At 38.6% G+C, this 27,988-nt stretch overlaps 1 protein-coding gene across 1 annotated transcript; it reads right to left on the reverse strand.

Moving 5' to 3' along the window:
• Positions 1-35: 35 nt before the first annotated feature.
• Positions 36-27,924, reverse strand: LOC114355959 (uncharacterized). Its single transcript, XM_028309009.1, has 10 exons — positions 27,591-27,924; positions 27,077-27,257; positions 26,331-26,427; positions 25,916-26,089; positions 25,279-25,428; positions 22,345-22,565; positions 19,818-20,038; positions 16,628-16,749; positions 1,244-1,273; positions 36-614 (listed from the first exon to the last, which is right to left on the reverse strand). The coding sequence occupies exons 1-10, from the start codon at positions 27,922-27,924 to the stop codon at positions 36-38; spliced, it is 2,109 nt and encodes a 702-aa protein (XP_028164810.1).
• Positions 27,925-27,988: the final 64 nt, after the last annotated feature.

Raw genomic sequence — 27,988 nt, forward strand, 5'->3', positions numbered from 1 at the left:
ATATTTAATCTCCAATTATTCCTCATTATCATCCCTCAGTTTATCCACCCGAGTTGTGATTGATTTACATCGCCACTATCATTTGTCTGAGCATCACTGGCATTATTCTCCTCATCTAACACCTTCCATTGTCCTTCCACACGTTTTAGGTGTACGACGTTTCGTCTGATCCGCTGACCAGTTTCATCGTTCCGGAGACTTACGTCTCCTCCTTTGTTCTCTTCGACGGTATGTGTCTCGGGTTCGTAGTTCAAGCTCAACTTGTTTTGTTTAGTCATATTTTTGACATATACCTTATCTCCAACTTCCAATTCACAACCAGTAGCTCTCCTCTTCATGTCCGCATATTCCTTCCCTTTTTCTTTTAGTTCTTTATCTCTATCCCTCATTTCAAGGTCCGCCGAGGAATGCGTCATGTCTTGAATCATAGGCAGCTTGTCTCTAAATTGTCGTCTAAAGAACAGTTCCGCAGGTGTTTTTCCTGTAACTGTGTGAGGTGTACTGTTGTACATCGCCATGTACTCAAGAAGAGCCTCCTTCCAGTTCTTTTTTTCCACTTGAGAAATTTTGAGGCGTTTGAGAATGTCCCTATTCTGGCGCTCCACCTCTCCATTCTGTTGTGGCCAGTAGGGAATGGTATTATAAAGCCGTATGTTCCTCTCTGCACAGAACCTCTTAAAGTCTTCGCTGGAAAATTGTCTCCTGGCCGAACCCTAAGTCTAATCGCCATCACTGCACGCCGGCTGATCGCTTGAGATTGCGTTGGTTTGGCTGAACCTATAAAGAAAGAAAGAACAGTTTTTATTTGGTCCAAAACTTATAGGTGCTTTTATACGCTTTGTTGAAGAGTGGCCGGACCTGTGAAGCAACCAGAATAGGAACTTTGTCTGAGCGAGGAGTTTCATAAGGCCTGGAAATAAATGCAATTTACTGAACAAATAGCGTCAACACTAGGATAGGCACTACATTCCAGTGGCAAGTACAATCTGTGGAGGTCTGCGAAAGGTTGGCGTCCAGTCGATCAAGTACCACCTGAAAAGAATACAGTCAGTATTCGCTCATCGTACATACAAAAAGATGGCAACAGTTTTGTATCAGGTTGTTGCATTTTTAAACGTCTGACCATTACGAGTATGTCCTTTTGATTACAATAATCCTTAAAATACATATAAACTTGTGTCATTTTATAATTGGGGACACACCTATTGTTGCTTACTGCTCCAAAAGACGTATAGATACATACCTTGTCATGCTGGCAATACACGCATAAGCTCTGGAAAGATGAAAATGTATCACGATAACTACGATAACGATTTACTGAAGAGAGAGACAGAATTTAAAATGGATCTTGTACTTATAAAGACCGATAATTTTACCACGTGGTAAGTAATCATTGGGACGATTTTTTGATAAACACACAGTCTTACGGGGGTATTTAGTGCAAATAGTAGTGGATTGGATACTTAAATGACTGAAACTAAGTTAATTTGTGCTTTGTTAATGACTAAATTACATCTAAATAAATGTATCAATATCGGTATAAAATACTACACCGCCAAAAGTTTCGCAAAATATTAGCAACTAGACTTACACAAAGATATCTACGTAGAAAATAACGTATCAATTGTTATATTTTATAATCTGAATAAAAGCTTCGTGGAAGAATTAGGCATCTAGACTTGCACAAAATTACCAGCACAAAAGTTTCGTGGAAAAACTACGCAACTGAACTTGCACTACGACACCCACCAAATAATATCCTAAAAAAAAAACATACGGGTCGAATTGAGAACCTCCTCCTTTTTTTGAAGTCGGTTGATAAGTATGCAACAATAGATACGCGAAAATGTTTTTTAAAGTCTTCGTGGAAGATGTATGTAAACATTAATATGCTATTATTCATACGGAACTTTATTAAACATTTAAATGCAAATATATTTACTTCGTTTTTGTTATGGAAATTTAGATATTTTAATGTTGCAATATTTTACATATTTGTACATAATTTCTTCATTTTTAAGAGAAAAATTATGAAAAAAATTGACAATATGTATTACCTCCTTCTCGATTTTTTAGTGCAATAAAAAAAATATCGCACAAGTGGACTTGCATACTTCTTCCAGGGGGGGTGCGAAAATATAATGATCAAAATACCTACCAAAAGCTTGTGATAGTGTGTTTTCTAAATCATTCCCTCTATTCTGAGGGATATCAGGTGAGGTTGATACTGTGAACTACGACGTGGTAAATTACGATTATAAGCCCAACACCCTGGTTTCGTTCATCATGAAAAACCATAAAATGTGCCTTTCGTAGCACAAAATCATAGTTACCTTATACCTATTTGATTCAACTCTACAAGGTATCGCTTTGTCGTAAGCCGCAGGATAATGCTAATTCATTTACAACGTTTGAGTCACCATTTTGGTTCTATTACAATTTCCACAATCAATAATTATAATTAGTATTGAAATCTGTCTGCTAGACTATCTAATAGATCTCAGAAGTGCTCAAATGGTCTAACTTCAAATATTCAATTTAAACAATATTAATGACATGGGTGCAGCCACGTAGGTGTGATCATCGAATACCTGGAAACCCGTGGGTAGCGTGACAAAAACGTCACCATGTGGGCATTTAAGCTTTGGTGCCTCAAAAGTTGGTACGCGAGGTGAACTTAATGCCATAAAGCGAGTATGCTTTATGGCATTAAGTCATTAATCTTTAAGCAGCATCTTTAACAGAAAAAAAACTGTCTAATGGAATTTAAGAATCTAAATTACATGCACTTCTAATTCTTGTATCATCATGAAACTTGGCATGTATTATGTAGATTAGATTACAAAACAATACAATATTATGATACCATCGAGATGGTCTGATGATGGGACTGGAAGGTGGCCATAGGAACTCCTAAACGAAACGGCGGAATCGCATCAAGTTTGGGTTCATTGAATTAGGATCCTGCCTTTTAGTTCAGTAATTAAAAGCGTGTTTTTAGTTTTTTAAACTATTAATTTACTAATCTAGACGTCAAACTGGCTTATTGTTAATACGATACAACGTTCATACAAAGTGTGGCGAACTTTACAAAATTCCTGAATAGAATTCATACATGCTTTTTTTCGTGGCCTATCGATGTAATGGCAAACCGACAATAACCCGTCAAACCATATGGGTATTTGGTGTCAAACACCGGCGTTCTGACACAAAAACTTGGCGGAGCTTAACGAATTACTAAGGCGGCATGAGCGTTGCGTAACACTCACTTTCGCTTTGAGGCCGAACCAGCTTTGTGATAGAACCACCGACACTGCGCTATGCGCGCCTAGTACTTCGTTCCGTACGTGACTAATGTTTGGAATAATAATTCTCGGTGAATGTTTTTGTTTTGGTTGAATTATGGTTGAGAAGCTCTTACGTCCGTATTCGCAAACATTACTATGACGTCTCAAAGTGCACGTGGGCGCACAGGGTGACACACGAACCAATCACAGAGCTCTATTAAACGCTGTGCGTTCGATTGGCTGCTTTACTTAAGCAAGCATCGTTTGTGAGTACGGGCGTTAGTTTGCGTCTCACATGGTGGAAAGTAATGATAAGGCCAAAGGCGCAAGCTATCTTCAATCGGAATCCTCAACCACATCTCTTGCTAAATGTTGATAGAGTATTGAGAAGTAGTACTAAAGATTTAACTTTAATTCTGTTGATAAAATAAGAATTAATAAATGAGAATTGCACAACCATTTTCAGCTATTATGTCAGCAATTCAGCATAATATTGATACTTTGTAGAACAAAGAAAATGAGTAACCATCCTTTAGGAAAATAGCTATTTTCAATTTAACTACCATTAGGTACTTAAATTTTAATCTATTATTCCAAATTGAAAACCTTTTTCTGTTATTTATTTGTAATTCTCAAAATAGATTTTTCATCTCCATCTCTCTCCAACTCCTATACTACAAACACGAGTAACAAAGAAAGGTAGAGTCATATTCATCAAAACATAACTCGCATTAGAAACCAAAAGTACAGTATTCAAATTTTGCGGCACGTACCTCGTGGTAGCGAAAGTGTGTCAGCGCAAGAAGTGGGGATGGATTCCCCAGGCTGGTGTTAAGGTGGGTGCAGACAGGCGAAAATACATAAAAGACTAAAAAAATAATATTGTGTATTCTAAATTTTAATATTCGTGGTAGCGAAAGTGTGTCAGCGCAAGCAGTGGGGATGGTATTCCCCAGGCTGGTGTTAAGGTGGGTGCAGACAGGCGAATATACATAAAAGACTAAAAAAATAATATAGTGTATTCTAAATTTTAATATTTATTTATTTAAAATCTTTATTGCACACATAAAAATACAGTGGTACAACAGGCGAGCTTAATGCCATGTGGCATTCTCTTCCAGCTAACCAGAAAATTAAACAAAACAGAGAATTTAAGTAGGCGGTGCAAAATAGTACAAATACAAAAATATAAAATCTAATATAATACATAAAATATTATAAAATATTCGTGGTAGCGAAAGTGTGTCAGCGCAAGCAGTGGGGATGGTATTCCCCAAGCTAAAATATTTAAAAGGCCAAAAAGTTAACATTGTGTATTCTAAATTTTAATATTCGAGGTACTTGCAATGAAAGTAAAAATACCGAAAAGGCTAAACATGAAATATTGTGTATTCTTCAAGCCACAATCTATTTAAAAGGCTTAGCCTTTGGAATTCAGCAAGCAGAATTATTTTAGAAGTAGTTTGATACAATAACATTTGTTTTTAAGGGATTTTTACTTCGTTGTCACCGCACTGAGGCACTGGGTTTTTTTTATTTGTATTTTAAAATAACCGCTTTTAATTTAAGGTCTCTATCTAGCTAATTTGATAAGACTGTAATATGACTCGTGTATTCTAATCCTTAGTATCGCAATCAAGAATACACATCACTTACATTACGGACGAAGGAAAAATGACATAATTACAAATGAGTTAACGTCTGCCGGCGGCTCTGTCCGAGTTTGTCACGTTTTGATTTGTTTTTGATTCAAATTAAATGTTTCTATATTTCAGTGCTATGATCAGTTGTTCGAAGGATCTTTTGTTTGAATACAAACAGCATTACTTACTATGTTCCGGCAGTTAGAGGTAAGATCAGTTCCTCTGTGGTTGAGGATTTCGAATGAAGTTCGCTTCCACCTTATCGGCCTGATCATCACTTTACATCAGGTGAGATACAGGTCAAGGGTTTTCTCGTTGTGGATTAAAAAGAAAAATATCAGTCGTATAAAATAAAGTCATTACGACGAGTTATTAGGTACTTTTAACAATTTACTGGTTGGGTTTTTATTGGCGGTCAAGCTGTAGATCCTGGCTACACAGGAGTGGGAACGAGAGGCTGGTGGGAATAGTACCTACCGTATACGAATAATTTAGCATCATCAACGCTAAGTTTTCGATCATTGCAAGTAGAGTTCCAATATCAGTTAAAGATTTTATTCAAATAAACGGACAAACTAAACCTCTGTTCCTAATATTATAATATCCTACGGTTAGTAAGAAAGGGCCACCTGTCTTGATTAGTCATTGGCGGTTTAAATTCCCCTCAGATTTACGCATATATTAGCAGTTAAGTTCCAAGAAGTTAAATTACGATTGTCATTATAAACTGACTGTATAACTTTTGAATGGAGTAATAATTTAGATACTTAGGGGTCAAATTGACTCTACTAATGTCTCGCCTAGATGTCTAGAATTGACAAATACCTCCTGGACTAAGTTGCAAACGTGAATCATGTTGTTCCGAAGAGAAGAAGAAGTTTTCAGTGGAAGGACACGACCGTGTCTCTAATTTACTAGAGGCAAGAAAAAACTCAGCCTACACTCCCCACACTGACTGGCCCAATCCGTGTGGTTGGGGAGGCCTGATGTTCGCATGTTTCTCCCATAGTCATCATGTCAGCCATAGGACGTCCACTGCTGAACATAGGCCTCCCCTAATGCTTTCCACGTTGATCGATTGGTAGCGGCCTGCGTCCAGCGTTTCTCTGCTATCTTTACGATGTCGTCGGTCCACCTTGTAGGTGGACGTCCCACGCTGCGCCTTCCGGTACGCGGCCTCCATTCCAGAACCTTGCTGCCCCATCGGCCGTCAGTTCTGCGTACTATGTGCCCTGCCCATTGCCACTTCAGCTTGCTAATCCGTCGGGCTAATACGTTTACGGATTTCCTCATTTCTGATTCGATCTCGCAAAGAAACACCAAGCATAGCCCTCTCCATAGCACGCTGCAACTTTGTCGCCTCCCATAGTCGCCTCTTCCGATATCCACGGGAAGAGTGTGGCCTTATGCCTTTTATTCTACTCCTATATTCTTCTGATTAAATTCGTTGTGGGTTCCAAGACAGTTAGCTATCCCCCGGCACAACTCAACCTTCACTGGTCGCGTTCAATTGGAGGCCAAGCTGTGGATCCTGGATATACAGGAGCTGTAGTGGTGGGAAAGAGAGGTGGGATTAATACAAATACAAATCTCTTATAAAGTAGGTCAGGCCCTTTCCAGGTCGCTTATACTCGTTTCAAATAGCTTGCTCTAACACCATTTTGGGACCATAATTTATTATACCCCAATGCTTTCCATGTTGCCCGGTTGGTAGAGGCCTGCGTCCAGCGCCTTCCTGCTACCTTTATGATGTCGTCGGTCCACCATGTGGGTGGAAGCCCCACGTTGCGCTTTCCGGTACGCGACCTCCACTCCAGAACATTTCTGCCCCATCGGCCGACAGTTCTGCGTACTGTGTGCACTGCCCATTGCCACTGCCATTGCCAAGCATTGGGGAGGCCTATGTTCAGCAGTGGACGTCCTATGGCTGAGATGATGATGATGATTTATTCTACTCTCTGCCGGAACTACATGCTTTTATTATCGGAGCCCAAAGTTGTCATTATTATTATCTATTGACAATAGGTCAGTCTACGAGTACAAATCGGAGAATTAATTAATTGAACTAATTCAAGCAAGGCCTGATTACCGGACAGACGGCATACAATTAACACGAAAGAATCGTTAGTCAACATGACCCGTGGCCTGCGTTTGGTGCAACCTTGAGATGGTGGAAATGCGTCGTTCTTAATATACGAGGTCTAGTTTAGTTTAAAGTCTTCTGGAGACTTAGATATCCAGTTAAACTTCCATAGTCTGCAAGTGAACTATTCCCACCTCTCGTTCCCACCACTACAGCTCCTGTGTAGCCAGGATCTACAGCTTGACCGCCAATGAAAACCCAACCAGTGAAGGTCAAGTTTGTCCCGGGGGAAAGTTAACTGTCATTGGACCCGCAACGAAATTAATCAGAAGAACATAGGAGTTCGAAGTTAAGGTTCGACTTCCCTCCATTGCAAAGCGGATGATAGTGATCCCCACACCATGTTCCCATCGTTGCAAGTCCTGTGAAGACAGGATGTAGAGTTTGACCGATAAAATCTCAACCAGTGAATACCAAGTTTGTGAAATAAAATGAGGATGATAAGATGTTGAGTACGTTTCTATTTCATTTCAGTTTCCATTTATTATTTTAAGGCACACATTACAGCAGGATTCGTGGGATACCAAGACTAGGTAGTGTTACATTATCTAACATGTTATGAACTGCTTCTCTATACAGTGTAACAGTATAGATCTTATTTCGGGCTTATTTCTCTATCTCTAATGTCATAAATCAGGTACTTCAAAAAAACGCTCTACCGAAAAGATGAAAAGATGAACAGAGAAGTATGGGGTAGAGTTTGAAGAAAATATATTATTATGTAAAGATTCTGACATCTCTCAACGTGAATAGCCTTTCTTTCCCAAGGCACACAACTACCCACATTTTTCAAAATACCTCCATCAAAAAATAAAATTCTTTGGCTGAAATTAATCTTCATAAATACCCAGTTGAGGATTGATACAGAATGCCGCATACCTCCGTGTGTATCAAATGGAGTTATCAACCGAAATAGACACGCACACACACACGCGAAGGGCCTGTGACCTAAAATTGTTAACTAAAAGATGCAAACAATCTTTTTAAGTTTTAATGTAAGGGACGGACTTGGACTTCTCTTATTGGCAAGTAGGATTAAACTGAAAATGATTAAATCATATTATTTTTACAATATAAAATATAGGATTTTGTCATTTTGCACATTATTTTGTAAATTCAATATAAACTGATCGTTGAATAAACTTGCGAAAAAGCTTTTTTCCAGTTTTTTTTTCAAACACCAACGACAGTTACAACTAATCACTTTTCAACCGTTTTTTTTGCGTGACAAAAAGGTCAGCAAACATATTTTTTGTAGAGTAATAAGTGAGAGTTCGTTCGTTCGTTCGTTCGTTTCAGCCGAAAGACGTCCACTGCTGGACAAAGGCCTCCCCCAAGGATTTCCACAAAGACCGGTCCTGCGCCGCTTGCATCCAGGTACTTCCCGCGACCTTCACCAGATTGTCGGTCCACCTAGTGCGAGGCCTGCCCACGCTACGTCTTCCAGCTCGTGGTCGCCACTCAAGAACTTTCCTGCCCCAGCGGCCGTCAGCTCTTCGAGCTATGCGTAAGTAAAATAACGTAAGTGAGAGTAAAATAACTTAAATCGCTATTCCTTTCTCAAAAATTTCCACACGTTCACTTCCTGATTCATAATTACAATCCTCTATTACCAATTCAAAACTCCAAAATGCATAATTCACAGACTTAATCTATGATAATTTACCGATAATAAAACCGATCCGTATCGCCCTGGCGCCGGCCCTGCGTCTTTCTATTGCCGTCTGGGTGACCTATTTAAGGGATTGCAACAGAGGGCTGCGCGTACGCAGCTTGCGCATGTGTGCGTGTGTTAGGGTTGGCAGTAACGGAGGATGTGGGTACGCGATTAAAATGTGGGTGGTATACGCACATCAAAGTTGATATTGGTGTCTAATGTAGATAGTCATAAGTACGGTTTTGCTATTAAAGCAAGATGGTGATTGTAAGTTGGAATTATGACTGGTTTGAGGATTATGACAGTTTTAGTAAGATTATTAAGGTTTATAAGCGACAACGTGTGGTTTTAAAATTATCCTTAGAGAGATTACGATTTTAATAGAAGTAAAGAAAATAGTATTAGTAGATGATGACATCCGTCAATTTTATTGTGATTGGCTAAAATTGGTGGGATAGGTAAGTAAGAAAAAACAAAACCCTCCTTCTGTCGCAGTTGAGTAAGAAGAGGCCAAGAATCACTTTAGATCGCTGAGTTAGCTTAGTTAGTCATTCAGATGTAATGCTTCAACCACACTTACGCGTGATCGCCATCGCTGGCAAGATCACGGCGCGATCATAGGGAAATGACAGGTCGCGTGAACTGTCATGGTTTCGGCCGGAGATGGCGATCTGCACGCGTTGGTGTAGTTGAAGCTTAATGGTGTCAAAGTAGAGAGACTCTATTTAACATATTCCTTTACCTAAAGACCTGTTCCCATGATAATCCAGCTTTGCTGGATCCAGTAATCCATGATCTCGCAACTTGTCCTGTCGTGAGAACAGAAGTGTGTGTTTTAAATTCTAATCCCAAATTCGAACGGATCGGTTTTTTCGGGACACTGCAAACTGGATGTTCGTGTGAATATTAGTATTAAAACCAATTAAAACACGTATCTCAACGGGAGCCTGTAAAAAAGCAGTTCCTGCAAAAAACGCGATGTCACCTAGAGCACATGTGTACGAACCTTAATTTCGAACTCCTCCTATGTTCTTCTTATTAATTTCGTTGCGGGTCCAATGACATTTAACTTTCCCCCGGGACAAACTTGACCTTCATTGGTTAGGTTTTTATTTATTTATTTATTTTCTTTATTAGGAAAACATATAGCTTATATTATTATGGCGGTCAAGCTGTAGATACTGGCTACACAGGAGTTGCAGTGGTGGGAACGAGAGGTGGGAATAGTCCCGTAGAGTACATGTCCTAAAAGGGATGCAGTGGCAACCCTATACCAAATGCGCATTTAGATTGCGCGGGAGCAGAAGCCGCGTTTTTTATTATCTATATTCATAATTGATTTAGATGATTATTTTACTGATATATCCACTTATCTATTTGTGTTCTATTGTCAATTAGCAGGTAGGTATGTTTTATCCAGCTTAACTATTTTATAACGATAAAAACCAACAAATGGTAAGTATACTACGGTTTTGACGATCAGCAATGGGTTAGATTAATTATTATTATGTTTTTAATAATTAGGTACTGTTTTTAACTGCTTTGCTTTCTGCTGATTTTATAAACACGGTAACATTACATAAAATTGATTTATTGACTGAATCTTTATGAAAACGACAAAACAATATTCAAACATTATAAACTGCTTGGATATTCGAATCTCATAAGTACTTGATTTTTTTAAAATCATTTATATTGACATAACTATTTATTACTATGTTTAACACTGCATTCTATTTATGATATTAATATCTATAACTACATTAAAGTAACACCTAATGTACTATTAAGGAAGCAATAAATTCACGTATTGAGTATAAAAACACGTCACACTCATTAATGTTTGTTGACATAGATTAGTAACTAATTAGTACAATAATGTTATAATGTATTCTTACAAGAGATGATTTTATTACTTTCATCAACAGTTTCCCATGATCTAAACATGATTATTTGTTTACAGTTTAATTACTACTAATTATTTCCTTGGTGGTAATTGATAAATCTAGTAGTAACTGCGTTATTTATACAACAGTTTGTACAATTTATCGTTTCAGCCAAATAACGCCCATTGATGGACAAAGGTCTCCTCAAGAATTTCCATTTTCTAATGTACAGTACCTACCGTAGGTACCTAACGTATTTAATTTTCAATCTTTTCGAGGTGTTGTGAAAAAAATGTTCAAGAAACGCTTTAAAACTTTTAATTTTCCAAGTAACTTCAAAGACCTCCCACTAGGTGGACCGACGATCTGCTGAAGGTCGCAAGAAGTAAGTATCTGACTAGAAGCCATACCTAGCAATGGACCAGTCGTTGTAGAAACCCTGGGGGAGGCCTTTGTGGCATACTGAAAACCAGTGTCGTGGCCTTCCCCACCGTGGGCCACGGCATATGCTGAGTGGAGTCCCATTGCGATGGGCATCGCTGTTACAACAGGGTGGCACTGCTCAGTTCACTTTTTATTTCCTTGTGATATTTATGTGCTATTTGTCTTTTTTTTCTGTATACTTTCTTTGTTCTTAACTACGAGTAAGTGATGTTCAATCGTAATAAACGTTTCTTTCCTTTGTCCAGCAGATGCAGTGGGCGCCATTTGGCTAAAACGAACGAGAACGAACGATTCAAAGTTTTCTTCTGGACTCTAATCATCAGGTTTTTAAGTCTCCACTGCTGAAGCATGACCAAGACCATATAATTTGGCGGAGGCATATGAAGGATTTGACCTGCACTCTCTACGTTTGCTAAAGTTCTAATTTTTCCATATTTTGTCCCATAAGTCACCCTTTACGACATCCATGGAAAGAGTAAAAGGTGACCATACCACACGACCTACGCAAGATTCTCTAGACATCTTCTTACTCATCATCATCATCATCATTTCAGCCATAGGACGTCCACTGCTGAACATAGGCCTCCCCCAATGATTTCCACAATGGCCGGTTGGTGGCGGCCTGTATCCAGCGCCTTCTTGTACCTTTATGAGGTCGTCGGTCCACCTTGTGGACTTGTGGATCTTCATATTTTCATGATCTAATTTATATAAATAAACGACCTTGACATTATTCAAAATGCAGTCCGATTGAACCCAATTTTCGAACAATACTTTACATTAGTCATTGAATTAAATAATACTGATTAATTAATGTATTTGAACTGCTAACACACTGATTTACTTTGGCCGAGTAGTTTGTTACTTTTAAATTATTCATCATACACAAAACTATGTAAGTTTTGTGTGGAAAATTCCGCGATGTTCTGCGGAAATTAATAAAAACTAAAATTAAATTTATTCTATACTTCGAGAGCATTTTGAGAAGTACAATTGAGCTACACTTTTAAGTTTTGTTATTCAGGTTCCACTTTTCCATTGGACAATTTGTGAAATGGAACCCTTCATAAGAATGGGACCCTTCATAAGAATGGGACCTAGGCATTTAATAAATGTCCAGAGCCCCCCTAGTATTTATTGAAGACGTCCCAGTCTATAACTCACTCCAAAAGTTGTCACTAGTTTTGTGACATTGTGACCCACAAGTTTACCAGAACTACCTTCCGGGGAAGTGTTATAAAAATCGCTGCGCACGAGTTGATAATTTTGCGGAATGGCTAGAAAATAGAATGGCGGACAGAAATGAGAACAGTTATGTAACTCGATTCATGCCATCGGCGGATTTGGCCCGCGTTATGCAACGCTAAGTCCATCATAAGTTATGAGCGCTTGCCAAATAGCCTCTTAGATGACGTTTTGAAGATGGATTTGTGACGGAAATAAAGTTCAATATTTAAAAAATGGGTTCACTGTCACCCATTTCGTGCAAGGGACAGGCTGATATTTTTTTTATCCACAACGAGGAAGCTCTTGGCCTTTATCTCACCTGATGGTAAATGATGATCAGGCCGAAGGTGGAGGCGAGCTTCATTCGGAATCCTCAACCACGGAGGAACTGGCTATCTTACCTCTAACTGCCGGAACACAACAATGCTGTTAACATTGTTGTTATGGCGACAGACTTAGTTAAGATGGTTGATGGATGATGGCGGATTTAGAACAAGCCCTACCACCAATCAAACCGAACAGAAAATCCTTAATTTTTTCCATTTTCAAGGTAAAGATCTACGTTAAGATCTAACCAAGATCCTAGAGGATCTAGGCTTTATTGAATGAAGCAGTGATAAGAACGAGAGAGAAAACCACCAGTAACAAAGTTAAAGAATACCAAAGTAGTCAAAATAAAAAATATCTGAATGCAAAGAATAAAAGCCAGAATATGTTAGAAACTGGTTACTTGAATATAAGTATTACATGACACCATCCAATTGTTGTGTAACCAAATTTAATTTTTTTCAAAACATTGTAGAGGCATTCCACTCCACTTGTCGTTATAGACAATACAACTATGAGGCTTGACTGAAAATATTATAGCATTTATGATGATTTTGTAGAGTAAACATTTATGTTTGTAAGTTCATTCAAATAAGAATTTTCTATGCGTTCAATATTGTGTTATCCACTGGTTTGATTGACTATAAGTTACTAAAGGCGTCAATAAGGCTCTCTACTGGAAATAAGACAACAAATATCACACTGAGTGACTAACTCTATAAGCTTGTTCCTTGTGAATCATCAAGTTTGGTGTCAGTTACAATGTCTGACGAAAGTTTTGTTTCATAGAAGAAAAAAGGAAAACTCTACTAATGATTACGCATTTTTAAATGCACAATGCAATGCCCGATAACAATATTCCATAATGATCCATCTTATCGGACAATCAGGTTGATTCAACCCGGCAATGGACCTAACTGAGAACAATCTAAGTGTCATAATTATCATAGGTACATCCGATTCAGTACTTTTCCCTCCTCTAGCTCCCACCGCTGCAACTCCTGTGTAGCCAGGATCTACAGCTTGACCGCCAATAACCCAACCAATGATGGTCAAATTTGTCCCGGGAGAAAGTTAAACTGTCATTGGACCCGCAACGAAATTAATCAGATGAACATATGATAGGAGGAGTTTGAAATCCGACGTCCAAAATATTGAATACAAGTTTCTTCGTAGATCCTGTTAACAGGAGTTGCAGTGGTGGGAACAAGAGATGGGGTAAACCCATATCACATCTTTAGATAATTATATTTTTTTCATAATTATGCAATCAGTCCCAAACTATAAGCAGATTTGTTCCATGCAGTTTTAACATGTTCAAGGAGCTCCCCAGCAGGATACTCTTCATTCACTATCTGTCACCAAGTATATCGTGGCGCTTCAGTTGTTTGGTGTAGCTGATGGTTGCCAACGCAGTAGCCAACTGATTTGGGTGATTTTCCAGTCGCGTTTTGTATTTATTCCCTGTCAGCTTTAGCTCCTCCCTAACAGTTCTCATGCTCACAACATGGATTTCAGTATTGGTAATGGACCATGGTGCATTTGAGATGGTTCTTAGGATGCCATTCTGCAGTCTCTGCACTATGTTTATGTTCGATCTTTAGATATACATAATACTGAATGATTTTAAATGCTGAAAAAGGTGCTCGATTTTGTCAAAGATTATTAAAAGTTTCAACTAAATCTGACCACAAAATGTTAAATACAAACTTTGCCACCCTATTCAGGAGTTTAATTTGAAAATAACCTTCTTTATTTCTTACTAGCTTTCCGCCCGCGGCTTCGCCCGCGTGGAATTTTGTCTGTCACAGAAAAACTTTATCGCGCGCGTCCCTGTTTCAAAAACCGGGATAAAAACTATCCTATGTTCTTTCCCGGGACTCAAACTATCTCTATGCCAAATTTCATCAAAATCGGTTGCGAGGTTTAAGCGGGAAAGCGTAACAGACAGACAGACAGACAGACAGACAGACAGACAGACAGACAGACAGAGTTACTTTCGCATTTATAATATTAGTTGGGATTAGCTTTGCAAAGAAACCTCTGAAAGAAATCAGCTTTTTAGGACCGAAAGCTTAGTCTGGGTTTTCATGAAAGAGACGTATTTTTTTAGGGATTCCCCACTTAACTCAAGGGGTGTAAGTAGTAGATGTTTAAAGTTTTATTAATTGAGTAAATAATTGAGTTTTATTTTTTAAATAAAAATTAAGTCGAACCATACAAACGTGATATCTACGAGTAAATCTATAACTGTGACTGACTGACATAGTAATTTATCAACGCACAGCCAAAACCACTGGACGGATCGGGCTGAAAGGCATGCATGTAGATGATATAACGTAGGCATCCGCTAAGAAAGGATTTTACGAAACTCCACCCCTAAGGGGTTAAAACGGGATCCACGCGTACGAAGTCGCATTTTTCGCAACTCAGCCTTAAACTTGTTCGGTTTTTTATACAATCTGTTTATTGTAGACGATTTATGACTCATTTGATGTTCTCATTCTCTCGTCACCTATAATGCTAGTACCTATCGTATTTCTATTAAAAGGCCCTAGAATTGTACACATTCTTCGAATCCTATGCGCTCCTGGTCTATTGCTTCTAGTTACGCAACACATTACTATGTTAATTGTTGCTCAGTTATGTATGTGGCGTCAAGATCTATATCATGTTACGGTGATAATAATAATTAATAAAGTAGGTAATTTGTATTTTTAATAACAAAAAGCTCGCAAGCAAGAATAATACAAAATGGACCATTTTTTGCAAATATCAACGCTTGGTTTCTCGAAAATGGTTTGAGGTGGGACGCGGGTGATGGGAAACTGCATAATTTCTTGAATTTTTAGTCACTATATGGAGCACTTCACGGGATAATAGCGTGCTACTAACCACTAAAAGGGCGATACCAGTGGATCATTAAGTAGGTATACTGACACCAGGATCATTGACATCCTATAGTCCTATAGGTACCTACGAGCGAACTGAATATTTTATCATCTAGTCCAGACATACAAAGAAAATCTAGATTCTATTATAAAACAGCGACATCAGATCGTATTATTAAAATGTGGTCACACGATACTTTATTACTGTACCTATATTTTATATTTTTTATAATAGCTATTAGTAGCATCTAACCTTTCTGCGATAAAAATAATACTAAACGTAGTAGGTATTTTGGTTATCTTGTTTGTATCCTGAAAATTACTGTCCTGCCATGAAAGGGTAGGTAGGATATTTTTTTATTATCGGTAGGCCCGTATCAGCACATCATACCAAAGCTAAACATTTATGTTGTGGTTGTCATTGGATGGGTGAACGACTATTAGTGAAAATCTTTTGGTAAAAAAAAACAGTAAAAGTTGTTAAAGGTTACACGTACAGCGACATCTATTGGTGAGTAGTAACACTAAAGACATAATATTTTCAATCTTATTTAGCGCCATCTAGTGTCGAGTAGATGTATCAATTACTACGCACAGCGCTATCTATCCAAATTATAACTAACTAAAATGTACATACGTTTTAAAGAGCAAAATGTTTCTTATTACGTAGTTCTCCTATTTTATAACAGATGGCGCTGTTTAGTACTTTTGAAGATAAAAATGAATATTTTTTTTGGGAACTAAAATAATCAATCTTTTTTTCTATTTAAGCGGTTTAGATTTTTCATACAAAACGATTTTCCCGCTAATTCCCATTCCCGTGGGAATTCCTAAGTATCCTATAACCTGCCCAGGAGTATGAAGAATAATTGTACCAAGTTTCGTTAAAATCCGTCGAGTAGTTTTTGTTTCTATAAGGAACATACAGACAGACAGACAGACAGACAGACAGACAGACAGACAAAAATTTTACTGATTGCATTTTTGGCATCAGTATCGATCACTAATCACCCCCTGATAGTTATTTTGAAAATATATTTAATGTACAGAATTGACCTCTCTACAGATTTATTATAAGTATAGATAATAATTTTACTATTCAGTCCTGCCGATATAAGTTACGAAGGTCTCCATGCTTTCGCTCTCCATGTCTTTGTAGAAGATTTCCTCACTGTTGTTGTTCAACATCACCTCTTGGAGCGCTAGTGTGCGCAATAATTTTTCTGCTTCGTTGCCGTCATCACCTGTGAAATAATAAAAATATTTACACAATGACGTTAAAAAGTCCTTTTTCTAACATTTTTTTAATCAAGAGGTTTTGTTTAGTTCACACAATAATTAAAACCTTTTACGCATGCAAGAAAAGCTACTGGACTGCGCTCACTAGTTGGCGCCACTGTCCTATGATTTGTATAGTTTGTGGCTTTTTGATGGGTCTCATGTTTATTATTTCGAAACTTACACCAAAATTATGTATTAACAAACAATATAAATTATTTGAAAATTATAAATAACTTGAAAAAATCGAACTGCCTAAGGCGGGAATCGAACCCACGACCTTCCGCTTAGGCAGTTCGATTTTTTCAAGTTATTTATAATTTTCAAATTAGTTTGAGATGCGACTCTTAACGCTAAAAATTAAATAACTAAATATAAATTATGTAACTTCTATGTACCTAGTTAAAATTCTTATCAATCCTTTGTTAACAGAGGACTTTACCAAATATTTATTTAAGTCTGCATGCTTAACCCCTAATGCCCAGAACTATTTAAATCTCAGATTTTTATGTAATTTGGCATATTTACAATTTCTTTTATAGGCATCGCAAGAGAACTTGTACCATTATTTCATCATTGGTGCCATTTGGTCGTTTTCTTGACTCTGGGCTTATTTTGGGTTAATGCACAATTTAATATAAAATATCAGGTAAATTTAATACAAAAGGCGGACCAAATTAATGCCTATGAAAATGGGACATACTCAAGTCACAGGTTATGTTTTTTTTTCTAGTCTGTGTACCTAAGTGCTGCCGCGGCCACGCCGCGGGCGAATTTATGCGGCGGCGGCGCGGCTGCGGCACTGCGGCGGTGTTCATGCGGCGCGTAGAAACAGTGCAAAGGCGCGGCGACGGCGCGGCGGCGGCGCGGTAGCGGCGTCGTGTGCAGGAGCACTAACCGTTAGGTACTTATACATAAGACTAGCGGCCGCCTGCGACTTCGTACGCGTGGACCTCGTTTTACTCCATTAGGGGTGGAGTTTCGTAAAGTCCGCTCTTAGCATTTATAGCGCATACATTTTAAATTTCAACTCTCTTACTTTTTAAACACATAGGACTTTCATAATATAAACTTCCAACCCTCCTTTTATCTCCTTAGCCCCCGTGGTTGATTTCTAATGATACATTTTCAGTATATGTACCACCACCACCACCACCATTTCAGCCATAGGACGTCCACTGCTGAAAATAGGCCTCCCCCAATGCTTTCCATGTTGATCGATTGGAAGCGGCCTGCGTCCAGCGCTTCCCTGCTACCTTTACGATGTCGGCGGTCCACCTTGTTGATGGAAGTCCCACACTACGTTTTCCGGTACGCGGCCTCCATTCCAGAACCATTCTCTCCCATCGGCCATCAGTTCTGCGTACTATGTGCCCTGCCCATTGCCACTTCAGCTTGCTAATCCGTTGGGCTATGTCAGCGACTTTGGTTCGTTTACGGATCTCCTCATTTCTGATTCGATCTCGCAAAGAAACACCAAGTATAGCCCTCTCCATAGCACGCTGTGCAACTGAGCTTCTGTATACGGCCTATAGTGAGAGGCCACGTTTCCGAGCCGTAAGTTATCACTGGTAACACACATTGGTTATACACTCTAGTCTTCAGGCATTGAGGTATTTTGGACGAAAAGATGTTGCGTAGTTTCCCGAACGCTGCCCAGCCGAGTTGGATTCGACGACTGACCTCTTTCTCGAAATTGGACCTACCTGGATCGTTTGTCCAAGGTAGACAAACCTACTTGTCGACAATCTCGAGAATTGAGCTCCCAACTGAAACTGGGTAGGGCGCAACATGGACATTCGACATAAGCTTCGTTTTGTCCATGTTCGCCCTCACGCCTACCTGTTGGGAAAATCGATTAAGGTCTTCGAGCATTGTTCCAAGATCTTCCAACGATTCTGCCATGACCACAATATCGTCAGCAAACCGATGTGTACACAGTACCACAGTGTACCGAACAGTATATTATGTACACCTCCACAATATCTAGAGATCATAGTGAGCGTACATTTTAACTTTCAAGTCTCTTACTTTAAAAACCGAGGACTGCAATACAGACTTCCAACCCCCTTTTTAACTCCCATAAAGATTGAATTTTGCAAAATTTCGTCTTAGTGACTACCTACGTTCTAAAAGGAGGTGTATTCCACTTTGATCACCTGGCTTTGATCAGCCAGTGAGACTTGTAGTTTCTGAGACTTCGTGATGAGTGAGTGAGTCACTTAGTCATTCAATTACCTTTCTTTCTACTAAAATTATACGTACCTATAGTAATTATCATTAAAATCAAATAAGTAAGTACCTACCTACCAACCTAAGTAATTAAAATAAAGACCCTACCAAAAAACTAACAAATTACATACAGAAAATAAAAACGAAGTAATTCTTATCCTATTTAACTACAATCGCCCACGCGCCCATCCCATTTGTCCGCCGCTGAACCGTACCCTAATATTCATCTCGGTAGATGGCGGCACATAGTAAGAATTTGCAAGGAAGTTTGTAAAAAGTCACTAATTAACACTTTGACTTGCTCGTTTAAACACAGTGAATAATTCAAATAGGTACATACAGTGAATGGTTCAATTACATAAAATATCTTTATTTATTAAATTTTCAATATTATTTACGAACAGCGCTATTCATAGTACATGTAATATTTAGTTACTAATTTACTAATGATGTCGATAGATGGCGTTTGACAGCTTTGCCTTCATGAATATTTACGTACCTCAAAAATTTTTGTCAGGCGCAAGAAGATTTTAAGCAATGACGATAGATGGCGCTTTTCCACGTCTTATGAAAATCCCAAATATTTTACGGGACCCTATTGTTTTCCAAAATAAAATTTAGCCTATGTTACTCGTGAGTTATGTAGCTTTCGAATGGTGAAAGAATTTTTAAAATCGGTCCAGTAGTTTTTGAGCCTATCCATTACAACTAAACAAACAAACAAAGTTTTCCTCTTTATAATATTAGTGTAGATTTGTTACAATTTGCTTTCACTGGCTGAAAAACTAAAAACTGTCCATACCTTCAATAATCCTTTCATGTATCAAATTCGACAGGTTAATCTCATCCATGGCCTGGTCATCCAGGGCACTAGCGTTGGTCTCCACCACGTGAAACCTTCTGGTCTGGTAGCCGGCTTCCTTGAGCTTCTTCTTGGCCAGCTTGATGAAGGTGGGCGACTTGAGGGTGTCTCGGAGCCAGCTCTTGATTTTGTTTTTCTTGTCCTCTACGCGAGCTTTGAATCTGAAAAGAAATTCATTATCATTTCAGCTACTTACAGGGCAGCCACTGATAAACATAGGCCTCCCCCAATGATTTCCACATCGCCCGGTTTGTTTGTATTTAAACAAGACAGTGTGATGTTTCGCAAGAATTTGACTCGAAAACTTCGCACAGGTAGTCAGCAACGAAAGTTCAGGAACACATCCTCAAAGCACCTTTCCTGCAACTTTGGAAGTTTACTGTCCAGGCACTTTTGAAAATTAATAATGTGCAAATTCACTCACATTGTTTCATTGCAAAATCACTCAAAATCATACAGCAGGCACTTGTCTCAGAAGTGATCAACAATCATGATTCCTTTGAATTTATTCGTGATTGTTTATTCAAATTCATACCAATTTTGTTGTCACTTCATAATACGGGCTTAAAGGCCCACGTGACGTCGGAAGTTTAATATTAACCCTTCATTTGGCAGTGATGCTTTTAAGCAACAACCACTTTGAATATTTCTACAGCACCAAATAATAAGTTTTGTACAAATTATTCGATTTTGTTACGAAGCTTAGTTCAGCAAAACACTAGTAAATCGGTCGTCGACTGAGTTTGGGACTGATTTCATATCTATATTTCTGTAAGACACCAAGATGACGCGCAATGACAATAACAAAGACGGAAGTTTTATGATTTTATACTATTTTATGAACTCCAATTGTTTTTGTTTTGTCTAAATTTTGTTCATATTAAATCAAACTAATCATATAAAGCAATATTTGGCGTAGAAACTGTGTTTTCTAATACATGACATGCTTCCGAACCTCGATGTTGCCTAGAAGCAACAGTGCCAAACATCTAACAAAATAGGTTTAGCTTTTTGTCAATACAAAAGAGTGTCAATACCCAATAAATCAAACATGTATTACATGAATTATGTTACAGAGATGGTATGGTAATTACTTTGGATGCAATTATGGACCCTGTCGGGCACAGCATTTTAGGAGGGAGGAAGAATTTGTTGTCTGTCTCTGTGTTGTCTCTCTTCACGCTTATTCAGCTGAACTGATTTAAATGATAAACACATTTTTCTTGTGTTGAAGTCAACAACTATAGCAGATAACGGTAACATACCAGTTTCAGAAGCTAAAGAGAAAACAAAAAGCCAATCTTAGCTCGGCATAATGATTGTGAAGTATGATGACATGAGTCATCTATCAAATGTTGAAGAAAAAGGTCGTTGTCGACTTTGCGAAAATGGCCAAAAACTAGTTTAATGCATAAAATGTGAAATACGATTAATTTTTTTAAGATTTTCATATTAAAAAATTAATTATATAATATATCTCAATGTTTTATTTAAGTACCCCTATTTGGCAATGTTGTAAATAAGCAACAATCGTTTTTCGCGAAAATACCAACCAAATATTTTTTTTATTATTTTTCTTAACTTTATTTGATAGTAACAATTAGGTCTAAATAGATTTTATTGAAAAATCAAACAGTTTACGTCTTGCCAAATGAAGGGTTAAGCTCATATCCGGTGTATGACAACTTCCTGTCTATAAAGTTACTATTTGGTAGAGGGGCTATTACTGTATTAAACTACTGTACTAACCAATAACCATACCTACAACTCGGGGTCACTCAGAAACTCCTAGACCTAGGTATAAAATATCTTTCTAGATAATTATTTAATTCACTGTGGACTTACAGTTTTACCCAAAACGTCCATCAGCAACAGGTACAGAGATATTAGATTGTAGAGACTTTCAGTTAAATTGTCATAGCTTATGTCAAATGAGAATTTTATGATGCAGCATTATAAAATATTGGTGGACTACGTGGACCGCTAGGTGGACCGACGATCTGGTGAAGGTCGCGGGAAGTACCTGGATGCAAGCGGCGCAGGACCGGTCTTTGTGGAAATCCTTGGGGGAGGCCTTTGTCCAGCAGTGGACGTCTTTCGGCTGAAACGAACGAACGAACGATTATAAAATTTTATTTTTCACCAATTCGCTGGAGGTATGTTGATTATTTTACTTCTCTTCTCCATCATCATCGCTCATTTAGTCACCACTGCAGGAGCAAGACCTTTTCTAATTTACCAGACGGGTTGGGGAGGTACTTCTCTTCCTACCAAAACTGAAAAATCCATTAACTACCATAGTTATGTAACAAGTAACTGGACTTCAGACCGACGGCATCATAAAAGTAGCAGGAAAGCGCTGGACGCAGGCCGCTACCAACCGGGAAACATGGAAAGCATTGGGAGAGGCCTATGTTCAGCAGTGGACGTCCTATGGCTAAGATGATGATGATGATGATGAACTCACTTCTGCAGTTCCCTCTCCCTCATCCTCGCTTTTTTTATCTTCGCCTGCAGTTCAGGCACGTTCTGAGCCTCGTTCTTGGTTATGGTCTCTTCCACCCAGTCCGTGACCTCAGAGACCCGGCTGTACACGCCAGGAGACCGCGGGTCTCCGCACTGCTTGCCGCCGAAGGAGACTATGCCTAGAAGGACCCCATCGCGGACCGCTGGTCCTCCTGAGTCATGCTGAAAAAACACTTTTTTTATTAAACCCAAGTAAGTAGAGTAGGTGTAGAAGGCACAAATGAGTAGGTGGACCGACGACCTGATAAAGGTAGCAGGAAGGCGCTGGATGCAGGCCGCTACCGACCGTGCGATGTGGAAGTCATTGGGGGAGGCCTATGTTCAGCAGTGGACGTAATGTGGCTGATAATATGATGATGATATTAAGTAGATCTAATGGCTCCTCTTCACAAAGGGCCATGCTGGCGAATAAAGGCACCATCGAGTGGTGATTAAGGAACCATAATTGTAGTAGGCAGGTCTCTTCCATGTTCGGTCGATAGTTATGAACTATGAAAATCTTTTGAAAATGCCTTTGTCTATAATCTGGTCTGGGAGCACGTACAATTTTGTCCAATGACCCCCAGCTACCCATCCTTATCGCTCGCGCGTAATTATGTTGCTGTCGCGCTCGCACACTCACTGCGGGCGCCCGTCGCACAGTCGCGAGAGCAATATAATTACGCGCGAGCGATAAGGATGGGTAGCTTGGGGTCATTGGACAAAATTGTAGGTGCTCACAGACCGGGCTTTAGCAGTGGACGTCTTTCGGTTGAAAATAATTTAGTCTATTATAGCTTTTTTCATTTTAAACTCATAGGTACATGTTTTACATACATAAGTAGGTATGAGCAACCGGCTCATAAACTCTAAACAAAGGAACGGTCTAACATAATCATGTAAGTTCAGCAGTGAATGTTCAACAGTTGAATGATTATTCTGTTGTTGTTGATGATGATGAAAATAATGAAGATGACAATAACCCTTTCAGACCTGAATTATTTTTTTTCACCCGATCAATTTAGTAAAATTTATGCAACTAAAGTATAGTAAGGTATGTAAGAAAAAAATAATGAAAAAAATCCTAGTGTTATACTTTTCGAGAAAATGCATTTTCTTTTTATGTCTACAAATGTGGCCATCCGTCTTACGTGAAAAAAACTTATAGGATTAACAGTGTTATTGAAATGATAGAACTTACTTTTATGGAACACTTTTTAATTAGTCTATATATATAAAAATGAAACCCGTTTCGCGTTGTCACGGCATCACGTGTGAACGGCTGAACCGATTTCGATAATTCTTTTTTTTAAATGTTAGTGGAAGTCCAAGGATGGTTCTTACGGAAAAAAATATTAAGAAAATCTCTACGCTAAGGCGGTACGAAGTTCGCCGGGTCAGTTTTTATAAAAAAAATCATTTTTTTATCTAAATAACAAAATTAAATATCTTCTTTCATCATCATCATCATCATATCATCATCTCAGCCATAGGACATCCACTGCTGAATACAGGATAGGAATAAAGTCCTATAAGACTCCCCCAATGGTTTCCATGTTGCTCGGTTGGTAGCGGCCTGCGTCCAGCGCTTTCCTGCTTCCTTTATGATGTCGTCGGTCCACCTTGTGGGTGGACGTACCACGCTGCGTTGTTCCGGTACACAGCCTCCACTCCAGAACGTTGCTGCCCCTTCGGCCGTCAGTTCTGCGTACTATGTGCCTTGCCCATTGCACATTCAGCGTGCTAATCGGTCGGGCTAGTCAGCGACTTTAGTTCATTTACGGATCTCTTCATTTCTGATTCGATCTCGTAAAGAAACACCGAGCATAGCCCTATCCATAGCACGCTGTGCCTCTTTGAGCTTCTGTATAAGGCCTATAGTGAGAGGCCACGTTTCCGAACCATAAGTCGTTAATGGTAACACACATTGGTTGTACCTACACTTTAGTCTTCAGGCACTGAGGTATTTTGGACGAAAAGATGTTGCGTAATTGCTCGAACGCTGCCCAGCCGAGTTGGATTCGACGAATGACCTCTTTCTAGAAATTGGACCTACCTAGCTGAATCGTTTGTCCGAGGTAGACATACTGTCAATAATTTCGAGGAATAGATCAATGGCTTCTCCAAATTTCTCTTAGTCATCTGAAGATAGCAGAAAATCCGAAAGATTTCCGTCATCAAGTGTTCTCAAGGCCTCTGGTGAGAACATTTTGACAGTATATTATCTGGATATAAAAAAATGATTTAAATAATTATTTAATACATAACATAAATATATTATATTATTTCTGACATAAATGTATTTTTGAACAATAAAAAAGTTGAAAAAAAAAAGAATTTACAATAAAACCGTTATCACTTGGAACAATTTCAAAATGCTCAGTTGCCTCCTGATGGGATCATTTGAGTACAAATCTAAAACTCGAGATTAGTAATACAAAGACAACACAAAATACACAAATTGTATGTTCCACGTGTCCCTTGTAATAATAAATACACGCTAGTATTTATTACAGAAGATCTCTGTTACTATTTCATATTTTTTCGAAATAAAATAAAGAGCTCACCTGCACAGTTCAAATCACGCTCGGGCACTGGTTGAAACTTGTCAATTAGTGCTATTATACCATGAGAGATGGCGTTAAAAGTACTGAATTAGGTAGTTTATTATGTGAACAAATGAAGACAACCGTTTTAAGTTTCAAATGTACAGTGTTAAGTTCATAATTTTGATTTATATTTTATGTCTACAATTGTGGACGCCAGGTCTGAAAGGGATAACAACGACGATGATGATGATGATGATGATGATGATGATGATGATGATGATGATGATGATGATGATGATGATGATGATGATGATGATGATGATGATGATGAATTCACATGTACACACATTACAAGCGTCCTTCCCTCCCGTCGCGTACCCGGCACACATCATCCGCGGCGTGATGTAGAACCGGTAGGACTTCTGGCAGTCGTCGATCACCATCACCGGAACCGGCACGAATCGGAGCCGGTCCGGGATGTGGCCGAAACCAGACTCCTGGAATAATAATTAAATTAACTACCTTTTTCAAAGATACAGGAATGATTTCAGCTGGGTGAGACTAAAAAAAGTTTGTATCGGGCATCTTTGCTCTATCTGCGAAAAGAAGGTTATCTGTAGAGAAATCAGAGGTGGAATTGTGTAAAGCAATCGTTATCATTTGACAGTTCATAACGTACGATTATTCTGTCAAACGCTTTGTTTAACTGACTTTATCGTACGTTATGAACTGTCAAATGATTACGATTGCTTTACACAATTCCACCTTAGATTTTTAAAAGATCAGAGTTTTAATGAAAAGCTACCATCGACGTTGATTACTGCTATGCCAAACTAAACACTAGCTCTTATTAAGTCTGGAAGTAGTTATATCTTAATTTCTGTGAGTTATTTTCATTACGGTCGAATTCGGTTTCCTGTCAACAAAAAAATATCTATGACTTTATTATATGACCAACTCTCTAGAAATAATATACATATTTACATCTGTACTCCCCCATCCAGTCACAATCAGGATATCCTCCTCCTTCACCACGTAGTCCTTCGAAGGCAGATTCAGCACAGCTATGTTGCGACCTATAGGCATCGGTCTATCGAGTCGCAACAACGAGTAGTCGAAGTCGGCGCTGCCTGGCGAGTAGTGTTTTGGGAAGAAGACCTGGTAAATAATAAAAATAGTTGTTGCAAATAACTCTTACGCGCGTGTTCACAAGCGATGCAGCAAATCGAACGCATAGCGTTGAATAGAGCTTAGTGATTGGTTCGTGTGTCACCCTGTGCGTCCATGCGCACTGTGAGACCTCATAGTATTGTTTGTGAATACGGGCGTTAGTAACTCTTGTATTAAAAGACCTATACGAATTTGTTTGCAACAATTTGGGCTTTGTTTGATATTTCACCTTATTTACTCTAGCTTGGTATCCACCTCTATTGTGAAAGGAGCTTCCAGCTCTTACTATGAAGGGCTGGAGTTTCTTCTTGTCTCCATCGTAGGCCCTGCAAAAGTTAATGATTTATTGAAGAGGAACCGGTGATAATGAGAGTGTATTAAGTAATTATAATGATCGTATCTATATTTCTAAATCAAATCAAATCGGCCGCTTGGTGTAGTGGTTCGAAACGGACAACTATTCCGGAGGTAGCGGGTTCGATTCCCGCACAGTACAAACATTTGTGTGCATGAACATATTTGTTTGTATTGGACTGGGTGTTTTCTATGTATAATAAGTATGTATTTACAAAAAAAAAAGTATTTAAGTATGTTTATATCCGTTGTCTAGTACCCATAGTACAAGCTTTGCTTAGTTTGGGACTAGAAGCGCAGTGTAAAATGTCCAAGGATATTTATTTATTTATTTATTTTATTTATTATTTAATCAAAATCAAAATCCATTTATTAGCTTGATAAGCGTCCTGGAACTTCTTCCTAAAGGACCGGCCTCCGCACCTTGATTTTTTAATTTGACTTGCTGCCCGTTTCTGGAGATGACCACATAGTACGAATAGGTGCATGCTTATTTATTTATTGAAAACTTTAAGGCCAAATTTTGAACATTAGGCGACCACTAAAGAATTCTCGTCCAGTCCACCTTCGGCTTCGGCAGCGTGATCTCCATGCCGTAACCTGAATAGAACTAGAACTTACGACTCCAGACAATGTCCCGCAGTCAGCACCCACTGCTCATCGATGATGGAGCCCCCGCACCAGTGCTTGCCATTTCTGGAGATGGCCACGTTGTAGGGATACATGCTGATGCTGGTCTCCATGCCACCAACGATTCGACGGACGGCGTAGGAACGGAAGGCCCACGCTATGTTACGATCGTCTGGAGTGTGACAATATTGGAATTTAGGATTCTGAGAAAATGTTCTGTGGGCTGAGTGTGAATTTGCCCTCAGTTATTTTGAGCTTTGAAGATAATAACAATTTAATTAAATTTAACAATAAGGATTAAGATGTAAAGAAGCTTGATTTTTACTCTTACTTTCTCTTTATCTAGACTTAAAAAAAGACCACGTTTAGGTACGTCTTAGATTCTATCAGTTATGATCAATTTACACAATCCATATCTCTGTCACTTCTTCCCTTCAGTTCTACCCATTAAAATGGTAAGGCTTATTTTAATGATGAAATTAGTTTGAAAATTATCATCACAAACCTGGATACCCCCCTTCATCATTCGATATCCTATACCTCGTGGACATCTCATCATTCTTGAACTTATACTTCTCTTCTAGCAAAGTTTTTATATCGTCGTCCTCTTTACTATCATAATTAAATCCTTCTCTTATAATAGGCACTTTATCTTCAATCAAAAATTCAGGTTCATCTTTCTGATAAATTGATTCGTACTGCTTCCCTACAGGGCTTTCTTCAAATCCCCCTGAGTCTCCAAGCTGTATAAATTCGATACACAAAACATCATTTACTATCACAATATTTACTATCACTATAATAACTATCTGGTACATGTGTAGTTTTCTTGTAAACATTTTGGGTTCATCTTAGTATTAATACGTTCATTGTATCGTATCTACTGTACACGCGAGTTCCTTT

This window comes from Ostrinia furnacalis, unplaced genomic scaffold, assembly GCF_004193835.3.
Source record: "Ostrinia furnacalis isolate ACB-3 unplaced genomic scaffold, ASM419383v2 OfSCF2596, whole genome shotgun sequence".
Taxonomy (NCBI): Eukaryota; Metazoa; Arthropoda; class Insecta; order Lepidoptera; family Crambidae; genus Ostrinia; species Ostrinia furnacalis.

Bases quoted from the DNA above. Each gene is read 5' to 3' on its own strand.
- LOC114355959 (XM_028309009.1), bottom strand. From the start codon at position 27,924: ATGTTTACAAGAAAACTACACATGTACCAGATAGTTATTATAGTGATA. The intron at 26,428-27,076 runs GTAAGTTCTAGT...TAACTTTTGCAG, and splicing joins GCGGGACATTGTCTGGAGTC to GGCCTACGATGGAGACAAGA. The intron at 1,274-16,627 runs GTAACTTATATC...TCATCTTTCCAG, and splicing joins GCGAAAGCATGGAGACCTTC to AGCTTATGCGTGTATTGCCA.